This window comes from Triplophysa dalaica, chromosome 21, assembly GCF_015846415.1.
Source record: "Triplophysa dalaica isolate WHDGS20190420 chromosome 21, ASM1584641v1, whole genome shotgun sequence".
Classification (NCBI taxonomy): Eukaryota; Metazoa; Chordata; class Actinopteri; order Cypriniformes; family Nemacheilidae; genus Triplophysa; species Triplophysa dalaica.
The window spans coordinates 19,824,712-19,842,716 of record NC_079562.1 but is presented as its reverse complement, the minus strand read 5'-3'; the positions used below and the strand labels follow the sequence as shown (position 1 = coordinate 19,842,716).

Here is an 18,005-nt window from a genome sequence, read left to right as displayed (position 1 = left end):
AAGGCCGTGTTGGCATATTAGAAAGTCACTGTAAAAACAGGAAACATTGAGGAGACAGGAGCAAACATGTCTGTGTCGCACCCAATTCCCAGCAATTGTTTATTCAATGTATTTTTCTCACATTGTAATTCAATGAAGCTTTATCAATTAAACATATATCTTAGTTTCTTAATTCACAAAGATTATTTTCTTGTTTTCTTAGCTAAAACAATGCACAATGCACATTTCACATCAACTTTTTTCCCCTTTTTGTTTACAAACAAAAACCTACAATTTAGCTTTTCACATTGGATAAATCTACTTCAGACAATTCTAAAGTTATCTTATAGATCGTCTCGGTTACGTCTGTAACCTCAGTTCCCTGATGAAGTGAACGAGACGTTGTCTCGAGAACGTCAGATGGGGTTCGCCGTTGAGAACCTATCAACTCTGAATACTATAGAAGAGGCCATGAAATTTGACGAATGAAATTTGCATGCTGGTCTCCGCCCCCGGATATCCGGTATAAAAGGAAGACGGCGTGCAGCATTCATTTACCTTTTGTTTTGAAGAGCCTGAGAGCCTCTCACGACTACAGCAGAGGAGGATATGTGTTGTTCCATCAGGGAACTGAGGTTACAGACATAACCGAGACGTAACCGAGACTTACCCTTTCTCTCGGTCTCTCGACGTTGTTTTTGAGCCGAGAGATGGGATTCCTATGGAAAATGCCACAACGCTGTATCGCGTCACAATCTCTAGCAAAGCTATGGTAACAGGCCTGGGAGTGTCAGCACGAGGCTTTCGCGAAACTGTAACCTTAGCGAGAGGCCGTCCGGCTCGGGTTTACACCGGGTAAGCGCAACTTTCTTAATTAGGGATGCGCTGCAGAGGCCACCTCCTACCCGTGGGGAGGAATATGGTGGATATAGGTATGGTCTCGTCCTTGGAGGAGAACGCATGGTACGTACGGACTGAGTAGTTAACCGCAAGGTGGAGGTCCACCTGGAGAAGCTCATGGGATACCAGGAGTGGGAACCATTCTCATGAGGATACATCAGACGGAACAGCCCACAGAGGGGGTGTTACAGACGTCCGGTAGCACTAGGTCCGGTTAGAGCTATCTGTAATAGTTCAAATGGTATCCCGGCCTAAAGGGGAAAGCTGCTCTGCCCAGCCAGCCCCCGGGGTGTGCTTGCTTAGTGATAGATGGAATGCCTGTTCTTAACCAGTATTTGGGTAATAAGGGCGGTTGGTGAGATACCTGTTCTTAGCCATATGTTTGGGTAAGAAGAGAAGTAGATAGCACACTGACTGGAGGGTGGAAAGGTGCTTTCACAGGCATACGCCCCCCGGATGCCAGTCCTACATGTCGCCACGTAGGACGTGGGCTGACACCGAGTTTACGCGAAGGCTGTTAACCCTTGCAAAAGTGTTTGGGTGTAGCCCAACCCGCAGCTCAAGAAATGTCTGCTAGAGAGGCACTTCCGGCCAGTGCCCAGGAGGTGGCTATACCCCGTGCGGAGTGAGCCCTCATTGCCCATGGGCATGGTAGATTCTGAGATCGGAATGCCGTCGTAACGCATGCACGACCCAGTGCGCCAACCTCTGCTTGGAGACAGCCTTCCCCTTCTGCTGTCCTCCAACAAAGATAAGGAGCTGGTCAGTGATTCTGAGCTCTGCGTGCTTTCAAGGTAGAGCCACAATGCACGTACTGGACACAACACGAATCGGATTGGTCCGATGGGGAGTGCCTGCAAGTTCACCACTTTGGTGAACTTGCCACTTTGCCCCGGAAGGGAGTATTGGGAACTTTTTGGGCAAGCATCCGGGCCTGGGTCTCAAGATAACGTGAGAGTTTCCAGGGCCGAATTCAAGGCAATCAGGGGACACGGAGGATGCTCGAAGGTCCCCTACCCTCTTGAAAGAAGCGAGCGTCATCAACTCAACTCAACTCAACTTTATTTATATAGCGCTTTTTACAATTTTCATTGTTACAAAGCAGCTGTACATGAGACACATTTAATACAAGTATGAATTCTAAAGCAGCCCCCCCGGCCAGGCAGATAGTGCAAAACAATATGCAAACGGTGGTGAGGAACCCAAAACTCCCATCGAGAAAAAAAACCTCAGGGGAACCCAGGCCCAACCAGGGGATTCCAGTTCCCCTCTGGCAAAAGCTGCTGCCTCTGCACAAGCTCATCAGTGCTTGCACAACAAGGCTTAATAAAAATATAAAAATTAAAGATTATCATTAACAATCTAATAGCATTTGAAATGTTGTAGAAAAAAACAAAGTTGTCGCGTCCTTTATCCAGCTCTATCCTCTTAGCACTTGTCAGGTCACCGCTTCCCATTCTCAGCTCTGCCATCAGGTCTGGGCATGAACTGCATCCTGCGGTAACCTTGGAACAAAGAGACAAGACTGGCTGAGAGTAGAGTACTGTTCTGCACTCTTTGATGCAACAAGTACATCATTTGTTGTTGGATGTGTTCCTGGTTCCGGTTGATCTAAATAATGCAGCCTAAATCCTCTGAGGATTAATATTATGGAGGTGTAGTGTATGCAAGATTAAAAAGATGAGTCTTTAGTCTAGATTTAAACTGACAGAGTGTGTCTGCCTCCCGGACCGTGCAGGGAAGAATATTCCAAAGTTTAGGCGCTAGATAAGAAAAGGATCTACCACCTGCACTTGATTTTGAAATTCTAGGTATTACCAACTGACAGGACCCCTTAGAGCGTAATGTACGTGGTGGTCTGTAATACAATAGAAGTTCATTCAAATACTGCGGCGCTAGACCATGTAGGGCTTTATAGGTAATAAGCAAGATCTTAAAGTTAATGCGATGCTTTATAGGTAACCAGTGCAAGGTTGACAGAACCGGGGTTATATGCTCATACTTTTTTGTACGTGTAAGAACTCGAGCTGCCGCGTTTTGAACCAGTTGCAGTTTTTGTAATAGGCCCGCAGGGCAACCACCTAGAAGTGCATTACAGTAATCTAGTCTTGATGTCATGAATGCATGAATTAATTTCTCTGCATCTGACAGTGACAGCATATGACGTAATTTAGATATATTCTTAAGATGGAAAAATGCAATTTTACAGGTGTTTGCGACATGGCTTTCAAATGAGAGAGTACTGTCAAATACAACGCCAAGATTCTTAGCTGATGACGAGGATTTTATGGAGCATCCGTCAATCGTTAAGCAATATTCTTGGTTGTTACGCATAGCAGTTTTCGGTCCAGTAAGTAACACTTCTGTTTTGTCCGAGTTTAGTAGTAAAAAATTGTTACTCATCCACATTTTTAAGTCAACTATGCAATCCTTTATTCGATGAAACTGCTGGGTTTCATGAGGCATCGAGGAAATATAAAGTTGAGTATCATCAGCATAACAGTGAAAGCTAATTCCGTGTCGCTTTATTATATCTCCTAGAGGTAGCATGTATAATGCGAAGAGCAGGGGTCCCAAGACTGAGCCCTGTGGTACACCGTACTGGACTTGTGATTTGCGGGACACCTCATTGTTTATTGCTACAAATTGAAAACGGTCGGATAAATAAGACTTAAACCATTTCAATGCTATTCCGTTAATGCCGACGTAATTTTCGAGTCTATGTAGAAGTATGCTGTGGTCAATGGTGTCAAATGCAGCACTGAGGTCTAGCAGCACCAATAACGAAATACAGCCACGGTCAGACGCTAAAAGCAGATCATTTGTAACTCTGATCAAAGCAGTCTCTGTAGTGTGACATGCTCGAAATCCAGACTGGAATTCATCATTAATGTCATTCCTTTGGAGGAAGGAGCATAATTGAGTTGAAACTACTTTTTCCAGAACTTTAGATATAAAAGGTAAATGCGATATAGGCCTGTAATTCCCTAGTTCTTTAGGGTCGAGTTTGGTTTTTTTTAAAAGAGGCCTTATAACAGCCACCTTAAATGCTTTAGGCACATGTCCTAATGTCAGAGATGAGTTAATAATACTAAGAAGAGGATCTATAATTTCGGGGAGCATTTCTTTCAGTAGTTTTGTAGGTATAGGGTCTAGCATGCATGTTGATGATTTAGATGATTTAATGATTTTAGACAGTTCATCGTGATCTACTGTAGAAAATAATTGCAATTTCTCCTTAGGGTTGCTGTAGTTAGTTTGTTCAGCGGATTTCACTACAGGTTGCATTGTTATAATTTTTTCTCTTATATCTTGGATTTTACTTGTGAAGTAGTTCATAAATTCATCACTGTTATGCTGATAATCAGAATCTGACGTCGATGACGACTTATTTTTTGTTAATTTAGCCACGGTGTTAAATAAGAACCTAGGGTTGTGATGGTTTTCCTCTATTAGTGTTGAAAAGTAGGCGGATCTAGACGTTTTTATTGCATTCCTGTAATTTCGAGTACTATCCTTCCATGCTATACGAAATACCTCTAAATTCGTTTTCTTAAAGTTGCGCTCCATTTTACGGGATGCTTTTTTTAGAGTCTGAGTGTGTTCATTATACCACGGTGTTGGGCTGCTATTTTTAATTTTCTTTAAACGCAGAGGAGCAACTGTGTCTAATATTTCCGAGAAAGTAGAGTTAAAATTTTCAATAGTAGTGTCAAGATCGTCAACGTTATTACTCATGCTGGATATTTTAGACAATTCAGGCAGATTATCGAGAAACGCATCTTTGGTAGTTGAAGTAATCGTTCTACCATATTTGTAACAAGGAGTTTGATTTGCAGCCGTAGGCCATTGAAGCAAACATAATATCAGATAATGATCCGAAATATCTTCACTCTGCTGAACGATTTTAACATCGTCCACATTTATACCATAAGAAAGTATTAAATCTAAAGTATGATTACGAAGGTGAGTGGGTCCTGACACATGTTGACTAACGCCCATGGAGTTAAGAGTGTCTTTGAAAGCCAGTCCCAAGGCATCTGTATCATTGTCTACATGGATATTAAAGTCACCGATGACAAGGACTCTATCTGCGGCCAGTACTAGTTCTGATAAGAACCCACCAAAATCTTTAATAAAATCTGTGTGGTGCCCTGGAGGCCTATATACAATAGCTAGAATAAATTTTAAAAATGTTTTGTCCTTAGTATTAGGTGTCGATACGTGAAGTACCATGACTTCGAAAGAACTGTACTTAAAATTAGACTTCTGAGAGGTAATAAAAGAATTCTTGTAAAGTGCAGCGACACCTCCCCCTCTACCTTTTAGACGAGGCTCGTGTTTATAGTAATAATCATGGGGAACGGATTCATTTAGAGTAATAAAATCATCTGGCTTTAGCCATGTTTCTGTCAAACAAAGCATGTCTATTTTATGATCGGTTATCAAATCGTTAACAAAAAGTGCTTTATTTGAGAGAGATCTAATATTAAGCAATCCGAGTCGTAACAGCTGATTATCTGTATTTTGTTCATGTTTGATTTGTTTAACGTTTATTAAATTACTTTCAAGAGGTTTACGCAATATCTTATGTTTGCTAATCCGGGGGACAGACACAGTCTCTATTTTATGTTGTTTGTAAGAAGGGATTATCAGGAGGGCCGTCGGGTGAGGAAGGACCACTGCTTTAGGGTCCAAAGAGGGTATGAAGCGGAGATGAAGCGGATGGAACCTGGTGACCAGGTCGTGTTGCCATAGAAACTTTCCATCCACTGAGTTGTGATGAGTGGCGATAGCGACTACATACACATTCAGTGTGGAGGGGAGATGTTAGTCTCCAGTCTCGTAAGAAGGACAAGACAATGCTGATCGAGAACCTCCGTGGGTCTTTCTCGTTGAGAGGGACACCGGGGTGAGAAGAGGCGCCGTCTACTAGATGGGGCCCTAGCCTGGGGGATGGTCTCTGCCATAAAGGGGGAGAAGCCAACTCAGGATCTTCTCGTCCCGTCTAGAGACCAGACATGGGTGTTCCTGAGGTCTGATCTGGGATGCCAGAACGTGTCCTTCCCCTGTGAGAGCAGGTCCTCTGTCAGGGGGAGTTGGTGTCCAGAGCATCAACTCTGAAGACAAGTGCAGATAGACCAGTGCGGTGTAACCCATAACACTTGGTGCTCCTCTTCCCTGACATCTTCCTTGTCTTGTGCCTGCAATTGGGTTCCCATGCCATGTCTCCTCCCGAGAATCATGACAGAATGCACGAGCCAAAACCGAACCCAGCAGGCGAAATGGAGGCAAGGCGATCGAGCCAGGCTCACCGCCTGCTTAACTTGTGCCAGGGACACTCGGATGTGTTGGAGTTCGCGGACCGATTCTTCGAGGTTGCAGGGAAGATGGTCCACGATGAACAGGAACATATGGTCCTGTTCAATGGCGGCCTCAATCAACCTTTAAAGCGGCGGGAGATGCAGATGCTGAGACCGCTGGGCTTCACGGACCTGATCAGGTATGCTATGAACTGGCCGGAGCCCAGGGTCTCAGTACAATCCTATTCTCCCTCTCCGCTGGCCGCCATCCCCGAGGGCCATACCCTACAAATCGGGGTCGTGGGCCTCTCCTCACCTCCCGCACCCTCTCCATCGTCCACCAGCCTCACTGGCAAGCGGGCTATACGGGAATCCTGGGGGTCCACGTCTGAAGCCTCCAATCCCGAGCTGCCCACCCCAGTCACCTCGTTTCTTCAGCCGACCACCACGGAGGGCGGCTCGGAGGGGATCCCGAGCCTGGTGGTCCCGAGTCCGGTGGTCCCGAGTCCGGTGGTCCCGAGTCCGGAGGTCCCGAGTCCGGTGGTCCCGAGTCCGGTGGTGTCAAACCCCATATATTTTTTGGGGGGGGCGCTGTGGGGAGGTGACGGTCCGAGCGTCCAGCCCGGCCGCAGATTCTCTCCAGAAACCGGTACCCAGGCTGTTCCAGTAGCCGTCAGAGAGCGCTGCCCAGCCACCACCACAGAGCGCTGCCCAGCCAGTTGTCCAGCTGGAATCCAGTCCGGCGTCAAGCCCTGTCCAGCCGGCCTTCCGACCGATGTCAAGCCCTGTCCAGCCGGCCTTTCGACCAGCGTCAAATTGAAAGAATGTAAACTTCTTACGTCCCCTTGTCTAAACAATATTCAACGGTTGAAGAGTCTAGTCGACGGAACACACAGAGTTTCAGGCCTGGAGACAAAGTTTGACACAGACACAAGTGCTTGTTCAATCAGAGTCCCCAGGCCTAAAACTCTGTGGTTTTACTAACGAAAAAATAAAAATAAATAAAATCTGTTTAATGTTTATTCTAAAAAATAACATTGTTACAGATTGGGGGCTCGTCCGGGATAGAGGGGAGACTATTCTCTCTTAGAACCAAAGAGAACAAAGACCTGTGGGGCGCACTGACGATCGGTCACAGATCTACATTAAAAGGGGTAAGTGTTTTTCTATACAGTTCTTTATGACTTACAGAAATCTAACGCTTACCCTGTAGGATTCTTGTGTGTTTAAATTCATGTTATTGGGAGTTGATTCTCCAATTGTTGTAACAGTGAGGCTGGCGACAGTAATTAATAAAATAATTATTAACGAATATGAATAGGTTTCAATTCATGTTAGTGGGATTTGACTTCCCATTGTTGTGACAGCGAGGCTGACAACAGTAATTAATAAAATAATTATTAATGCACGAATGTGAATGGTTAATCTGTATATCCAATCTGTAAGAATATCCAATCTGTAAGAATGTAAACTTCTTACGTCCCCTTGTCTAAACAATATTCTACGGTTGAAGAGTCTAGTCGACCGAACACACAGAGTTTCTGGATCCAGGAGACAAAGTTTGACACAGACACAAGTGCTTGTTCAATCAGAGTCCAACGTTTATTGTTTTAAGGACTAATATTTATAAGCTTTAAACAGGAGGCGTCATATAAAACCACCAGAGTGGAAAATCACCAGACTTTCTGTTTAGTCTTATTCCTCCTGAACAATCAGATATGATCACGTATTTAATATTACAATATCAAAACAATTGTCCATAGGCATCATTAGGAACCTTGAGATGGAGAACAACAGATACTTATATCAACATAAGACAGCATAAGATACAATACAACCTTCAACGAGGTTAAACAACAAGAAAGTAAGGCACATCTTATATAAATAGAAGCTAATACTAATATGAATGAATATGAATGAATACATATGATATATGAACTTTGTATTAAACACAGATGCAATATTTGTAGAGTACAGGACGAAATCCAGATTCTCACAATGGCCACTTTCAGACCAACGGTCTTACAAGCAGTCCTGTGTCCCTTTAAAGAACAAGGTGTTAATACAAAATCTTTAATAAAAGGATAGCTGCATTCCCCTATTGTTGTGTGGTTTTCCTTCTTAAATATTTAGAGTCATTTGTACTATTAGAGACATTTGTTTTGGCATCTCGCAGTTACCATCATCATTTAAAATCATGTCTGTTGTAAGCTGTTCACTTCTCTCTAATTTTAGTTCTTGATTTAGGATTATACCAGTGATTATTATACTTATTAGGATTAGAATAATCATTGTTCCACGCAGTCCACCTCGCTGCCTGAACCGATGCCATGGCCTGTTAGGTTCTATCATTTTAGAATTTAAGAATATCTGGGCCAAACACAATAAGGGCTTCTGTAAGTGTGCACGCAGTATAGGAATTGATATCTAACAATTCCATGGGAAATTTTCACTTAGGATATTTTTTTTTCCCTTTTTCCTTTTTAAAATACAATTTGGCCCTCAATGCACCTCAGGGTAAGCTACAGAGTCAGCACTGTTGACTCAATGGGCCTCCTATCTTCTTGCTTTGGGTGGCCCCCACCTCACGAAAGGTAGTTCTTTCCTCAGCTTAGTCAGTGCTTTCTCCACCCTGAGGTGTAGTAAGGTGAATCCCCTGTTGAGATTCTATTTTAAATTGGAGCTTGCCTGCTCTCCTGAAGAACACAACTTCAGTCTGGAAGCGTGTATCCACTGTGGCTGGTAGTCCGTCAGAACTCCTGTCCGTGTGACGGCAAACTGATAAAACCAAAAGGAAATTTTTCGGAAAGCAGGTTTTCCTCGAATAAGTGGTGTAATTGACGGAACACACATCAGAATACAGGCTCCCCAGACACACGAAGATCAGTACGTCAACAGAAAAAACTACCATTCAATAAATGTCCAGTTAGTGTGTGACCATCTGTGCAGAATTACAAATGTTGTTGCATGGTGGCCCGTGAGTACACACGACTCTAAGATTTCAACAGAGAGCAAGATTGGGAGAGATTTTGAAGCTGGAATGCACACTGGTGTCCTACTCAGGGACAGTGGTTACCCCTGCCAGCCCTGGTTCATGACACCCTTCATGAATCCTCTTAATGCTGCACAGGCATGTCAATTGTAAGTTCTTATGTCTGTTTTACGAATGTAACTTTGGTGCCTAAAAGATTTGCATGGGTATGTAAGGTCTGCAAACATTTTAATCCAATAGTAAGAAAACTTAAAGTGTATTTTTTTAATAATACATTTGCACCTTGTCGAACCCCTAATTTACTTTCCTGTTATTTATCTTATACCATTGTTGGTACTGATGCCGATCATGTTTTTTCCATGTAGGAAAGATACAACAATGCCTTGACCCAGACAAGGTTGATAATAGAGAGGACCATCGGACAGCTGGATCGCAGGTTTCACTGCCTGCATAGCGAGCTGCGTGTCGAGCCTCTAGGAGCTTTCAAAATTATTGTAGCCTGTGTTGTGTGCTCTTCAACATTTCAAAGATGTATTCTATGGAGGACCAGGAGAGTCATGTGTAAAGTAATAAAGCATTTAATTGTTTAATAACTAATTCTTAAATAAAAATAGGCATTAATCCATTTATTTTTAATTTCATTTTTTTAATTCAAATATAAATAGGCGAATTGACAAAGTAATTTATTATATATTGTTTTAAAGGGCAATAAAAAGCGTGATTGAAAAAATAATTAATAAATGAAATATTAATCCATCAATATATACTTCAATTTAAAAAGGGACTTTTAAAAATCAACATAAAACATGAAATAAATACACCATTTTAAAGCGCATTAATGGTCCGTGTACTTTTGCGTCCATTCGTTTTTCTTTTTTTAACCATGACGAGAAAAATAAAATATAAACGGTTGTTGTTTTGAATTAGAACTGTACTCAGAACATTCTCCATCCATCCATCCATTTTCTACCGCTTATCCGGGGCCGGGTCGCGGGGGCAGCAGTCTAAGCAGGGATGCCCAGACTTCCCTCTCCCTAGCCACTTCCTCCAGCTCTTCCGGGGGGACACCGAGGCGTTCCCAGGCCAGCCGGGAGACATAGTCCCTCCAGCGTGTCCTAGGTCTTCCCCGGGGTCTTCTCCCGGTGGGACATGCCCGGAACACCTTACCGGGAAGGCGTCCAGGGGGCATCCGGAATTTGAGCATCTGTCTCAAATTGGTGTTGGACGAGGTTGTTCGGCGAGGACTGTTAGAAGATTTTGTGCCAGTCATGGTGTGAGACGGGAGGTTTCCGACACTCAGCTGGAGATAGCTGTATCGGCAGCAGTACAAGAAGTAAGTAATAAAATGCAATATCATTCATAAGATGGTAACCCTAACACACCTGCCGCAATAATTATTTTCAAATTTCTTTCAGTAAGTCAAGTTTGGTAAAAAGTGGTGGGGACAAGGTGCACTTGCAAAGTATCTGTGTACGTGGGTACTATGCCATGATCCCGAGCTATCCGTAGTGCAACTAACACAAATTGCATATACATTACATTAAATAATTATCCAGAAGTTAGACAAGAATTATTTAAACTGTAGCAGTAAATGCTCTTATTATAGGCTTTAAATGGCATTTTAATGTTTTTCAGCGATGATTTGGCTGCGATAACTCCACTTTAAATGTCATGAAATTCAATTCTTAAATAATAAAAAAGACATTGCAAAAAAATTAATGTAATTTTATGTAAATAATAATCTGTGGATTTGACCCAGAAGATGGCTTAGCAACATATACTGTCGGACTTCGAACATGGGCACGGCCGGCCAGTTTAAATAGATCCGATCGGTAGCCTACGCGGGTGGCTGACCCAGAACCAGGACGAAACATGTAGGCCTATTATTTTACCTGTTCTATTAGAAGCGCAACGTTTAAAATAAACCATTTCACGCTCAGCTCTGCGGTTTAGCCTATCTTGTGACGGGAGAGTTGAAATATCTGGGTAAAACTACCCAAAACTGTGGGTAAAGCGATACGCTACATGGAGATATTTTCTGCATTTATGGTTTAAAAAAATACACAAAAAGTCCCCAACTAGAGTCCACTCTCTGCCCTTTCCACCCATGCATGTTAAGTACTGTAGGATACACATCGTTTCAGCGGATATTCCACAAAGCATCTCGAAAAAAGAAACGATGTCAAGTGGCCAAGGTGTTTTCAGAAGAGCGCCTGTTTTAAGTCTCATTGAAATGTTTTGGCGAGCACACGGCCTGTTGTAAACAAAATTGATTTAAATTATTCTTTCCATCCCTCTAGACAGGACCAACCTACGGTTGTAAATTGATGACCGGTTATTTGACATCAAAGGGAATTCGAGCAGCAGAAAGTAGGGTTGGACGAGTTCTCCGGACGATAAATCGACCATATCATGAAATGCGATGCAGTGTAAGTTAGTTTGTTATTATGACCATTATTAATAATACTTATATTGCCCCAGGCTATTTAAATAGCATTACGTACAACAAAATTACTGCTACAACAACATTTGCTATATTATTATATTACATCATTTCTGCATTTTTTTAAATTGAGATTATACTATACAAGTTGTCCAAATGAAGTCATTAACTGCATCCACTCACAAATTTTTATATACATTTACAGTAGGAAATTTACTAAATATCCTCACTGAACTTGATCTTTAAATAATATCCTAATGATTTTTGGCATAAAAGAAAAAATTATCATTTTGACCCGACCAATTCATTTTTAGCTTTTACATATAGCCTATACCCGTGCTTTGCTTCGAAGACGGGTTTTGTGGTCCAGGGTCACAAAAAATAAAAACAATGTAACTCATTAACAGTTTTTTTTTACTCTTCTCAGTGTGTACGGAATCTTAATCCCATACCTTACTGTGCCACTTACACAGGCCACAAACTCCATTTAGATCAAAACGAAAAATTGGTCATGTTTGGAGCTACACATGTCCTAGCAATTGATGGCTATAGCAGCAAGATAATGGCATATTCCTGTATGCCAGTAAAGAATAACCTCATTATCTATGATGAAGTGTACAGGTTTGTATTCCAAAACAAATACAAATGTGTGTGTGTGTGTGTGTATAAAGCAATTTCTATTTAAATCATATAATTTAAGGCCTGCCGTAATCAACAATGGAATGTGGGACCAGATAAGGGTGGACCATGGAAAAGAGTTTTTCTTGACTCTATTTATGCAAGAAATTCTTGCTGGCCACAGAATGAATACAGCAACACCACCATATCGTCAGACCACTTCAACAAAGGTAGGTGTTGTCTTGTGATTCAAATTTGAACTACTGAAAACTCACAACTTAATTCAATTCAATTCAAGTTTATTTATATAGCGCTTTTCACAATGTGTATTGTTTCAAAGCAGCTTAACAGGGGCAAACAGGAAAAACAAATAAGTTAGAACACAGCACAGTGCATGGTATTTATACAACAAGTAAGATCATTCTAATAAATAATATCTAATTTATAAATAAATAAATAAATGAATTAATGCAGTCTCCCGGTGAGCAGGCCAACACTGCCCTGCTGTGGCGAGGAACCCAAACTCCAATGATTGATTAATGGAGGAAAAAACCTTGGGAGAAACCAGGCTCAACCGGGAGGGCCAGATCCCCTCTGACGTGTCATAGCTGCACTCAAACTGGTGACATGTGATTTTAGTTTAGCATTTAATACCAAATATTGTAACTTCAGCATTAATAAGACAAATAGTCCGTCTTTTGCTCTTGGTTGGTGGTGGAATTGCCTTAGATGGAGCTGGGATGGTCCGATGGTCATATTTCTCTTGGCTGGTGGTGGAATTGCCTTAGATGGAGCTGGGATGGTCAGTCAGGCTGCAGCTGTAGCTGGCGAAGTCTCAAATTGGGGATGGGCATATGTCGGTCGTCTGGACATGATGGAACTTCTTCCTACCTCGGGATGGGCATCCCGAGGCAGAGGCGGAAAGAGAATAAAGAGAATAATTAGCGTAGCTGCTGTTCATTAACTATGCATTAAGTGAAAGCTTGGCTGAAAAGATGTGTCTTTAATCTAGATTTAAATTGGGAGAGTGTGTCTGACCCTCGAATAGTATCAGGAAGGCTATTCCAGAGTTTAGGTGCTACGTATGAGAAAGCTCGCCCCCCTTTCGTGGATTTTGTTATTCTAGGTGTTGTCAAAAGTCCTAAGTTTTGAGATCTTAGAGATAAAATTTTATTTATAAAATAAAACTTAATAAAATTAAAACGTATACAAACTTGTTTTACAATCACTTGTATTTAAGGGTTGGTTTCCAAATTTTCGTTTTTTTTCTTAAATAAAATGACATGTTCATAATAAAAATTATTTTAATAAAAAATTATATAATTTTAGGAATCTGATGATTTTACTCTATAAAACAGCCCATTTAATTCCTTTCATTCATCAGAATCACACAATTGAGAGAATTTGGCCTGAAATAAACAACAGGGTTAATTACCCTTTGAAGGAGGCTCTTGTTCAGCTGGTCGACCAAGAACTGATTGATATGGACTGCAACCTAACATAATACTGTGTGTCTAACCTTGTCTGTCAGCTGTGTCATCTGGGCATTAGCAGGGTAGTAGAGGCATGGAACAACCACAGGATTCCTGGTATGCTAAATAATGTTTAAAAACTCTTGACAAGCAGTTGACATTTAAACATTTATTACAAGTTAACATGTCCCATTTACTACAGGAAAAGGAATCCCCTACCAGATTGCACAGGGTGGTTGTGCAAAAAAAATCTCAGCAGCACTACTGCCTCATGGAACTGAAGCAGCTGATCTGTACATGAACACACTGGGATCATCTTTGACAAGGGTTTCGGCCTTTGGAACAGACCCTTTTATAAGCGAACATGAGAAGGCTACAGTGGAACAATTGTTTTCAGAAAAGTGTCCAGACATCACTTACTTGCTCAATAATACGATCAACGAAAACTTTTTGCCTTTTAAAGAGGCTTTGGTCTGTTTAGTAAATTTAACTCAAAGATACTCTTAAAGAGCATGCCTTCTAATTGTTCAATGCTGCTTTCCATCAAGTGTTTTTTCTAGAAACAAAATATTACACACAAATTTTACCATCAACATGATGCTGATAAATTAAAGTATTTCATTTTAGTTCTTGTTTTAAGTAGTTGTGCAACAAAACTTTACACAACAACTGTCAAATAAACTACTGAACTAAACTTGAATTGCTGAACAGCTAAACATTTTTTCCTGGGTAATGTAGGCCTACTCTACCCTAATGATGTCACCAAGAGCTAACAAAGCTTCAGAGAGACATGCTGCAAGAAAGATGTGGTTGCTAAGAGCTTCCTCTCTGCATTTTAAGCACTGTGATGAAATAGACATCCATTGATCAACACAAAGTTTGCATCCGATCAGGCTTCTACAGCAGGTGGCAAATACTGGTTGATCAATGGGTCCTAAAAAAAAAAATGTTACAAAAAAAAAAAAATCAGTTATTGTGCAGAGATGGGGTGTTTAAAAAAGGCAAACTTTATTATCTAACTACCTGGAAAAAGGTACATAAAGGGGCAGTTTCCAATTCCTGGAAAGGGTTTAGATTAATCCAGGACTAGGCCTTAGTTGGCATTGATATATGTTAAGACATACAATTACAAGATGTTTTTAAATTTAGGCAGCTCAAACATGCATTTTCTGGGACTAGGATAAGCCCTGTCTGGGAAACCACCCCATAAACACAAATAATGATTATCTCATGCTATCAAAGCCCCAAGATAATTACTCATATTGTTGTAAACTCTTTTGTGATTTTTATTCATTTTCAGAAAGCAATTTTTTTTTTTTATGAAATGCAAGCGGTTTCTGTCCCTCATTTTAAAGTGAATACATCCAAACCCTTCCATCAGTTTATAAAGATATGGTTAACCTCTTACCTTTGCAGACTATGCAAGTGAAAGCTGCTTTTATTTTCTCTGTTTGGACTTCAGTCAAGGTTTTGGCAGGTGTTTGACTGGACAGCTCAGAAAGCTCTTTGATAGTTGAGATAACTTGCTGAAGGCCCTGTGACGCCAGCACCACTTCTTCTATCTTATCATAGACATCTTGTAGACTTGATGTTTCATCATCTTTCCGACTTGAGCTAAATTTAGTTTAAAATAAATTAGAATTGACGTGTGCATTTGAAAAAAAATATTTACTCACAAATACTAATTTTGTACCTTCTTTTCCTCTTGCTGCCTTGAAATTCTGTGAAGTCGTGCTCTGCAATGGCAAATACCTTGCGGGCATTTTGCTTCCAGTAGATGGATCCTGAGTACGTGGAGGTGACATGCCATGAAAAATTGTCATATTACTTTTGATGTTTAAAACAGTTTAAAAATGCAAACAAATTGACAAATATGCACCTTTAGTTCCTTCAGAGTCAAGTATCTCATTGCCCAGGGCATCGGTGAGAATTACAGGATCATAACTGCCAAGAGCATCTTGAACTTTCCCAATAATGCCATGTACTGTAGCCTCACATTCCATGAAACTAGCTTCCACCATCCTGCTTGGCCTCAGTTTGCCGTTTACTAAATCAGTTTGTAAATGGATCTGGAGACATTATGCACATGACAAATTCAGAATTTAATTTCTCTTTCACACACACACACACACACACAAACTAAATTATAAATCACTAATTTTTTAGGCGTTTTTGTTAATAAATTATGCTACATGGAGCCAACTGAACCTGTGTGCTTTTCGACATTTTGGTGCCCATGATACAAATAGTAGTGTCTTTTGACTGTGAAAATTATCAATATAAATGAAATATAGCTGTTTTTCAAAGCTTTACTGAGAATCTTTCTAACATCACATGCATAAATAAAATCGAGTCATGGTGGCTTTCGGAGGTCCTGCAACAGCCGCCGCAGGTGAACCAGCAGCTGCAGAGGGTGGAGTATTGCGTGTAAAGGAGAAACGCTGGGAGGCTGTTGGGGTTGAGAGGGGTGTTCCTGGGGTGAGAACCCCTTTTTCCACTTCATCCCCATGGACCTCATAATGAACACGTGCAAGGAAAAGTCTAGGGCACTGAAGTAACCTGACTGTGACAGGAAAATTGCTATATTCGAATCATCTTTCAAATACAGAGTCTGCGATGAAACTTTAAAAACAATAGCAAGGTCAAGGTTAATAACCACAACTCCATGTGATAACACCACTGTCTTTATGACTGATTTATGGCCGAATTGTTTTCATTTCATAATTGATTACACTTTGCCAGTATCGACACTGTTTGCTTACATTTTTCTATACAGCATTGATTAGCTAATTTTCTCTTATTGATTCTTTACTGTAAAGCTAGTTTGAAACATGTAACGATAGTAATAAAGCTGAACGAAAAAAGTTACCGTGCATTTCGAAGATCATGTGTTTTTTCTCTGTAAACTAATAATACTGATGTTTGTACTCACCTGAAAAATTCGACCTATCTTCTCTGCGCTCGTGTCATCGTCCTTCAACATTACCCTTTTGCTTCCTTTAAACAGAACGTACTGCTCCATCTTTTTGCTGAACTAATCCTGCACGTGTAGCGGTTCACCTTAAACGTAATCAACGTGGCGATGTTCTGGGTCAACTCAAATAAAATGCAAGAATCAAAAATTGCATTTTTGTAAAACTGAAAAAATAGTTGTATACCAATAAAATAATTTTAAATAAGAAAATTTACTTTGTTTGTGGTTAATCTCTTCATTAACTTGAAAACAAATATAAAGAAAAGCACATTTTTTGTTTTTTATATAGTTGTTAAAAAAAGAAAAACGAATGGACGCAAAAGTACACGGACCCTTTTCCTTTTAGCCTCTCTATTTACCATTTCCTTGACACTCTGGGGCCTTGCATGCTAAAACGAGGTAAAACAATGCAAATTAGCTACGGAGAGAGACATGTTATAAGCTCTCTGATTGGCTAGTTCATTTTACGTCATGTTCAGAGGTGTGTCAGATGGAGAAGAGAGGATAGTCTGTAACCAGCGCGTTATCACCGCCTGCTTATTCTCTAACACAAATCATAGAAAATGAAACTTATTGTTAGAACACGTTAAAACATTCATACTGCACGTGGAAGCAGCAGTGCTGCGCTCATTTTGGCGCCGAGTCTATTTATGATGCGATGCTTACGCGGAGTTAACGTGACATAAGTTACGGTGGTTATGGCCAAAATGCTCATAGATTCACGCGAAATGTAACAGTTTTACCATTAAAGCATGTAACTGATGTCTGCTGTGTTTTAATCAGCCAATATCTACTCTTTTATGAAACCGCAAACACACACCGTGGTGTGTATTATATGCATATAGTAAATGTAGTGCCGGTGTTACAAATGTTCTGTTACCCGTGATATTTTGTGACCGCAGTAGGCGCTGTTGTCACTGTCGACAATTCTCTACGCAAAGAGCGTAAATTCGGGCGAGGATGCGCTTTGTGCTCGTGCGCAGCTTTTTAATCTTGTGCAATAACGCGCTTTGTTCTCGTGCACGTTACTGTGAGCGGGCTTTTCGGAAAGTCTGTTAAGAGTGATGACGTGACGTGGGTGACTGAACACGCAGATTGAACTGTACAAAGCAGGATCATTTAATTCCTCTACTGATTGCCTTTGGCATTATTGTGATTGCCATGGTAGTTGTTTTATAGCCAACATGTAGGTGTGATATATATATATATATACATATATAAAAAGTGAATACACACACACATATATATATATATATTTATATATATGTATGTGTGTGTGAGTGCATATTCACTTTTACCCAAATAATAGAACAGCAATCACGAC

At 40.8% G+C, this 18,005-nt stretch overlaps 1 protein-coding gene and 1 long non-coding RNA gene across 2 annotated transcripts; one reads left to right on the top strand and one right to left on the bottom strand.

Annotated features, from left to right (window-relative positions):
- Positions 1–12,367: 12,367 nt before the first annotated feature.
- Positions 12,368–14,046, top strand: LOC130410525 (uncharacterized). The gene is made up of 3 exons (XR_008905022.1): positions 12,368–12,465; positions 13,620–13,824; positions 13,910–14,046. It is a non-coding gene; the product is annotated as an uncharacterized LOC130410525 (long non-coding RNA).
- A 401-nt stretch (positions 14,047–14,447) lies between these two features.
- Positions 14,448–16,443, bottom strand: LOC130410524 (uncharacterized). The gene is made up of 4 exons (XM_056735232.1): positions 15,587–16,443; positions 15,401–15,491; positions 15,116–15,321; positions 14,448–14,641 (listed from the first exon to the last, which is right to left on the bottom strand). The coding sequence occupies exons 1-4, from the start codon at positions 15,726–15,728 to the stop codon at positions 14,448–14,450; spliced, it is 633 nt and encodes a 210-aa protein (XP_056591210.1). The 5' UTR covers positions 15,729–16,443.
- Between the last annotated feature and the right edge of the window lie 1,562 nt (positions 16,444–18,005).

What these genes read in the sequence shown, in the direction of transcription:
- LOC130410524 (XM_056735232.1), bottom strand. Translation starts at nt 15,728, where the DNA reads ATGGTGGAAGCTAGTTTCATGGAATGTGAGGCTACAGTACATGGCATT. An exon ending in GGCAGCAAGAGGAAAAGAAG is followed by an intron (nt 15,322 to 15,400) that starts GTACAAAATTAG and finishes AACTAAATTTAG; the next exon opens with CTCAAGTCGGAAAGATGATG. An exon ending in CACTTGCATAGTCTGCAAAG is followed by an intron (nt 14,642 to 15,115) that starts GTAAGAGGTTAA and finishes TTTTTTTTTTAG; the next exon opens with GACCCATTGATCAACCAGTA.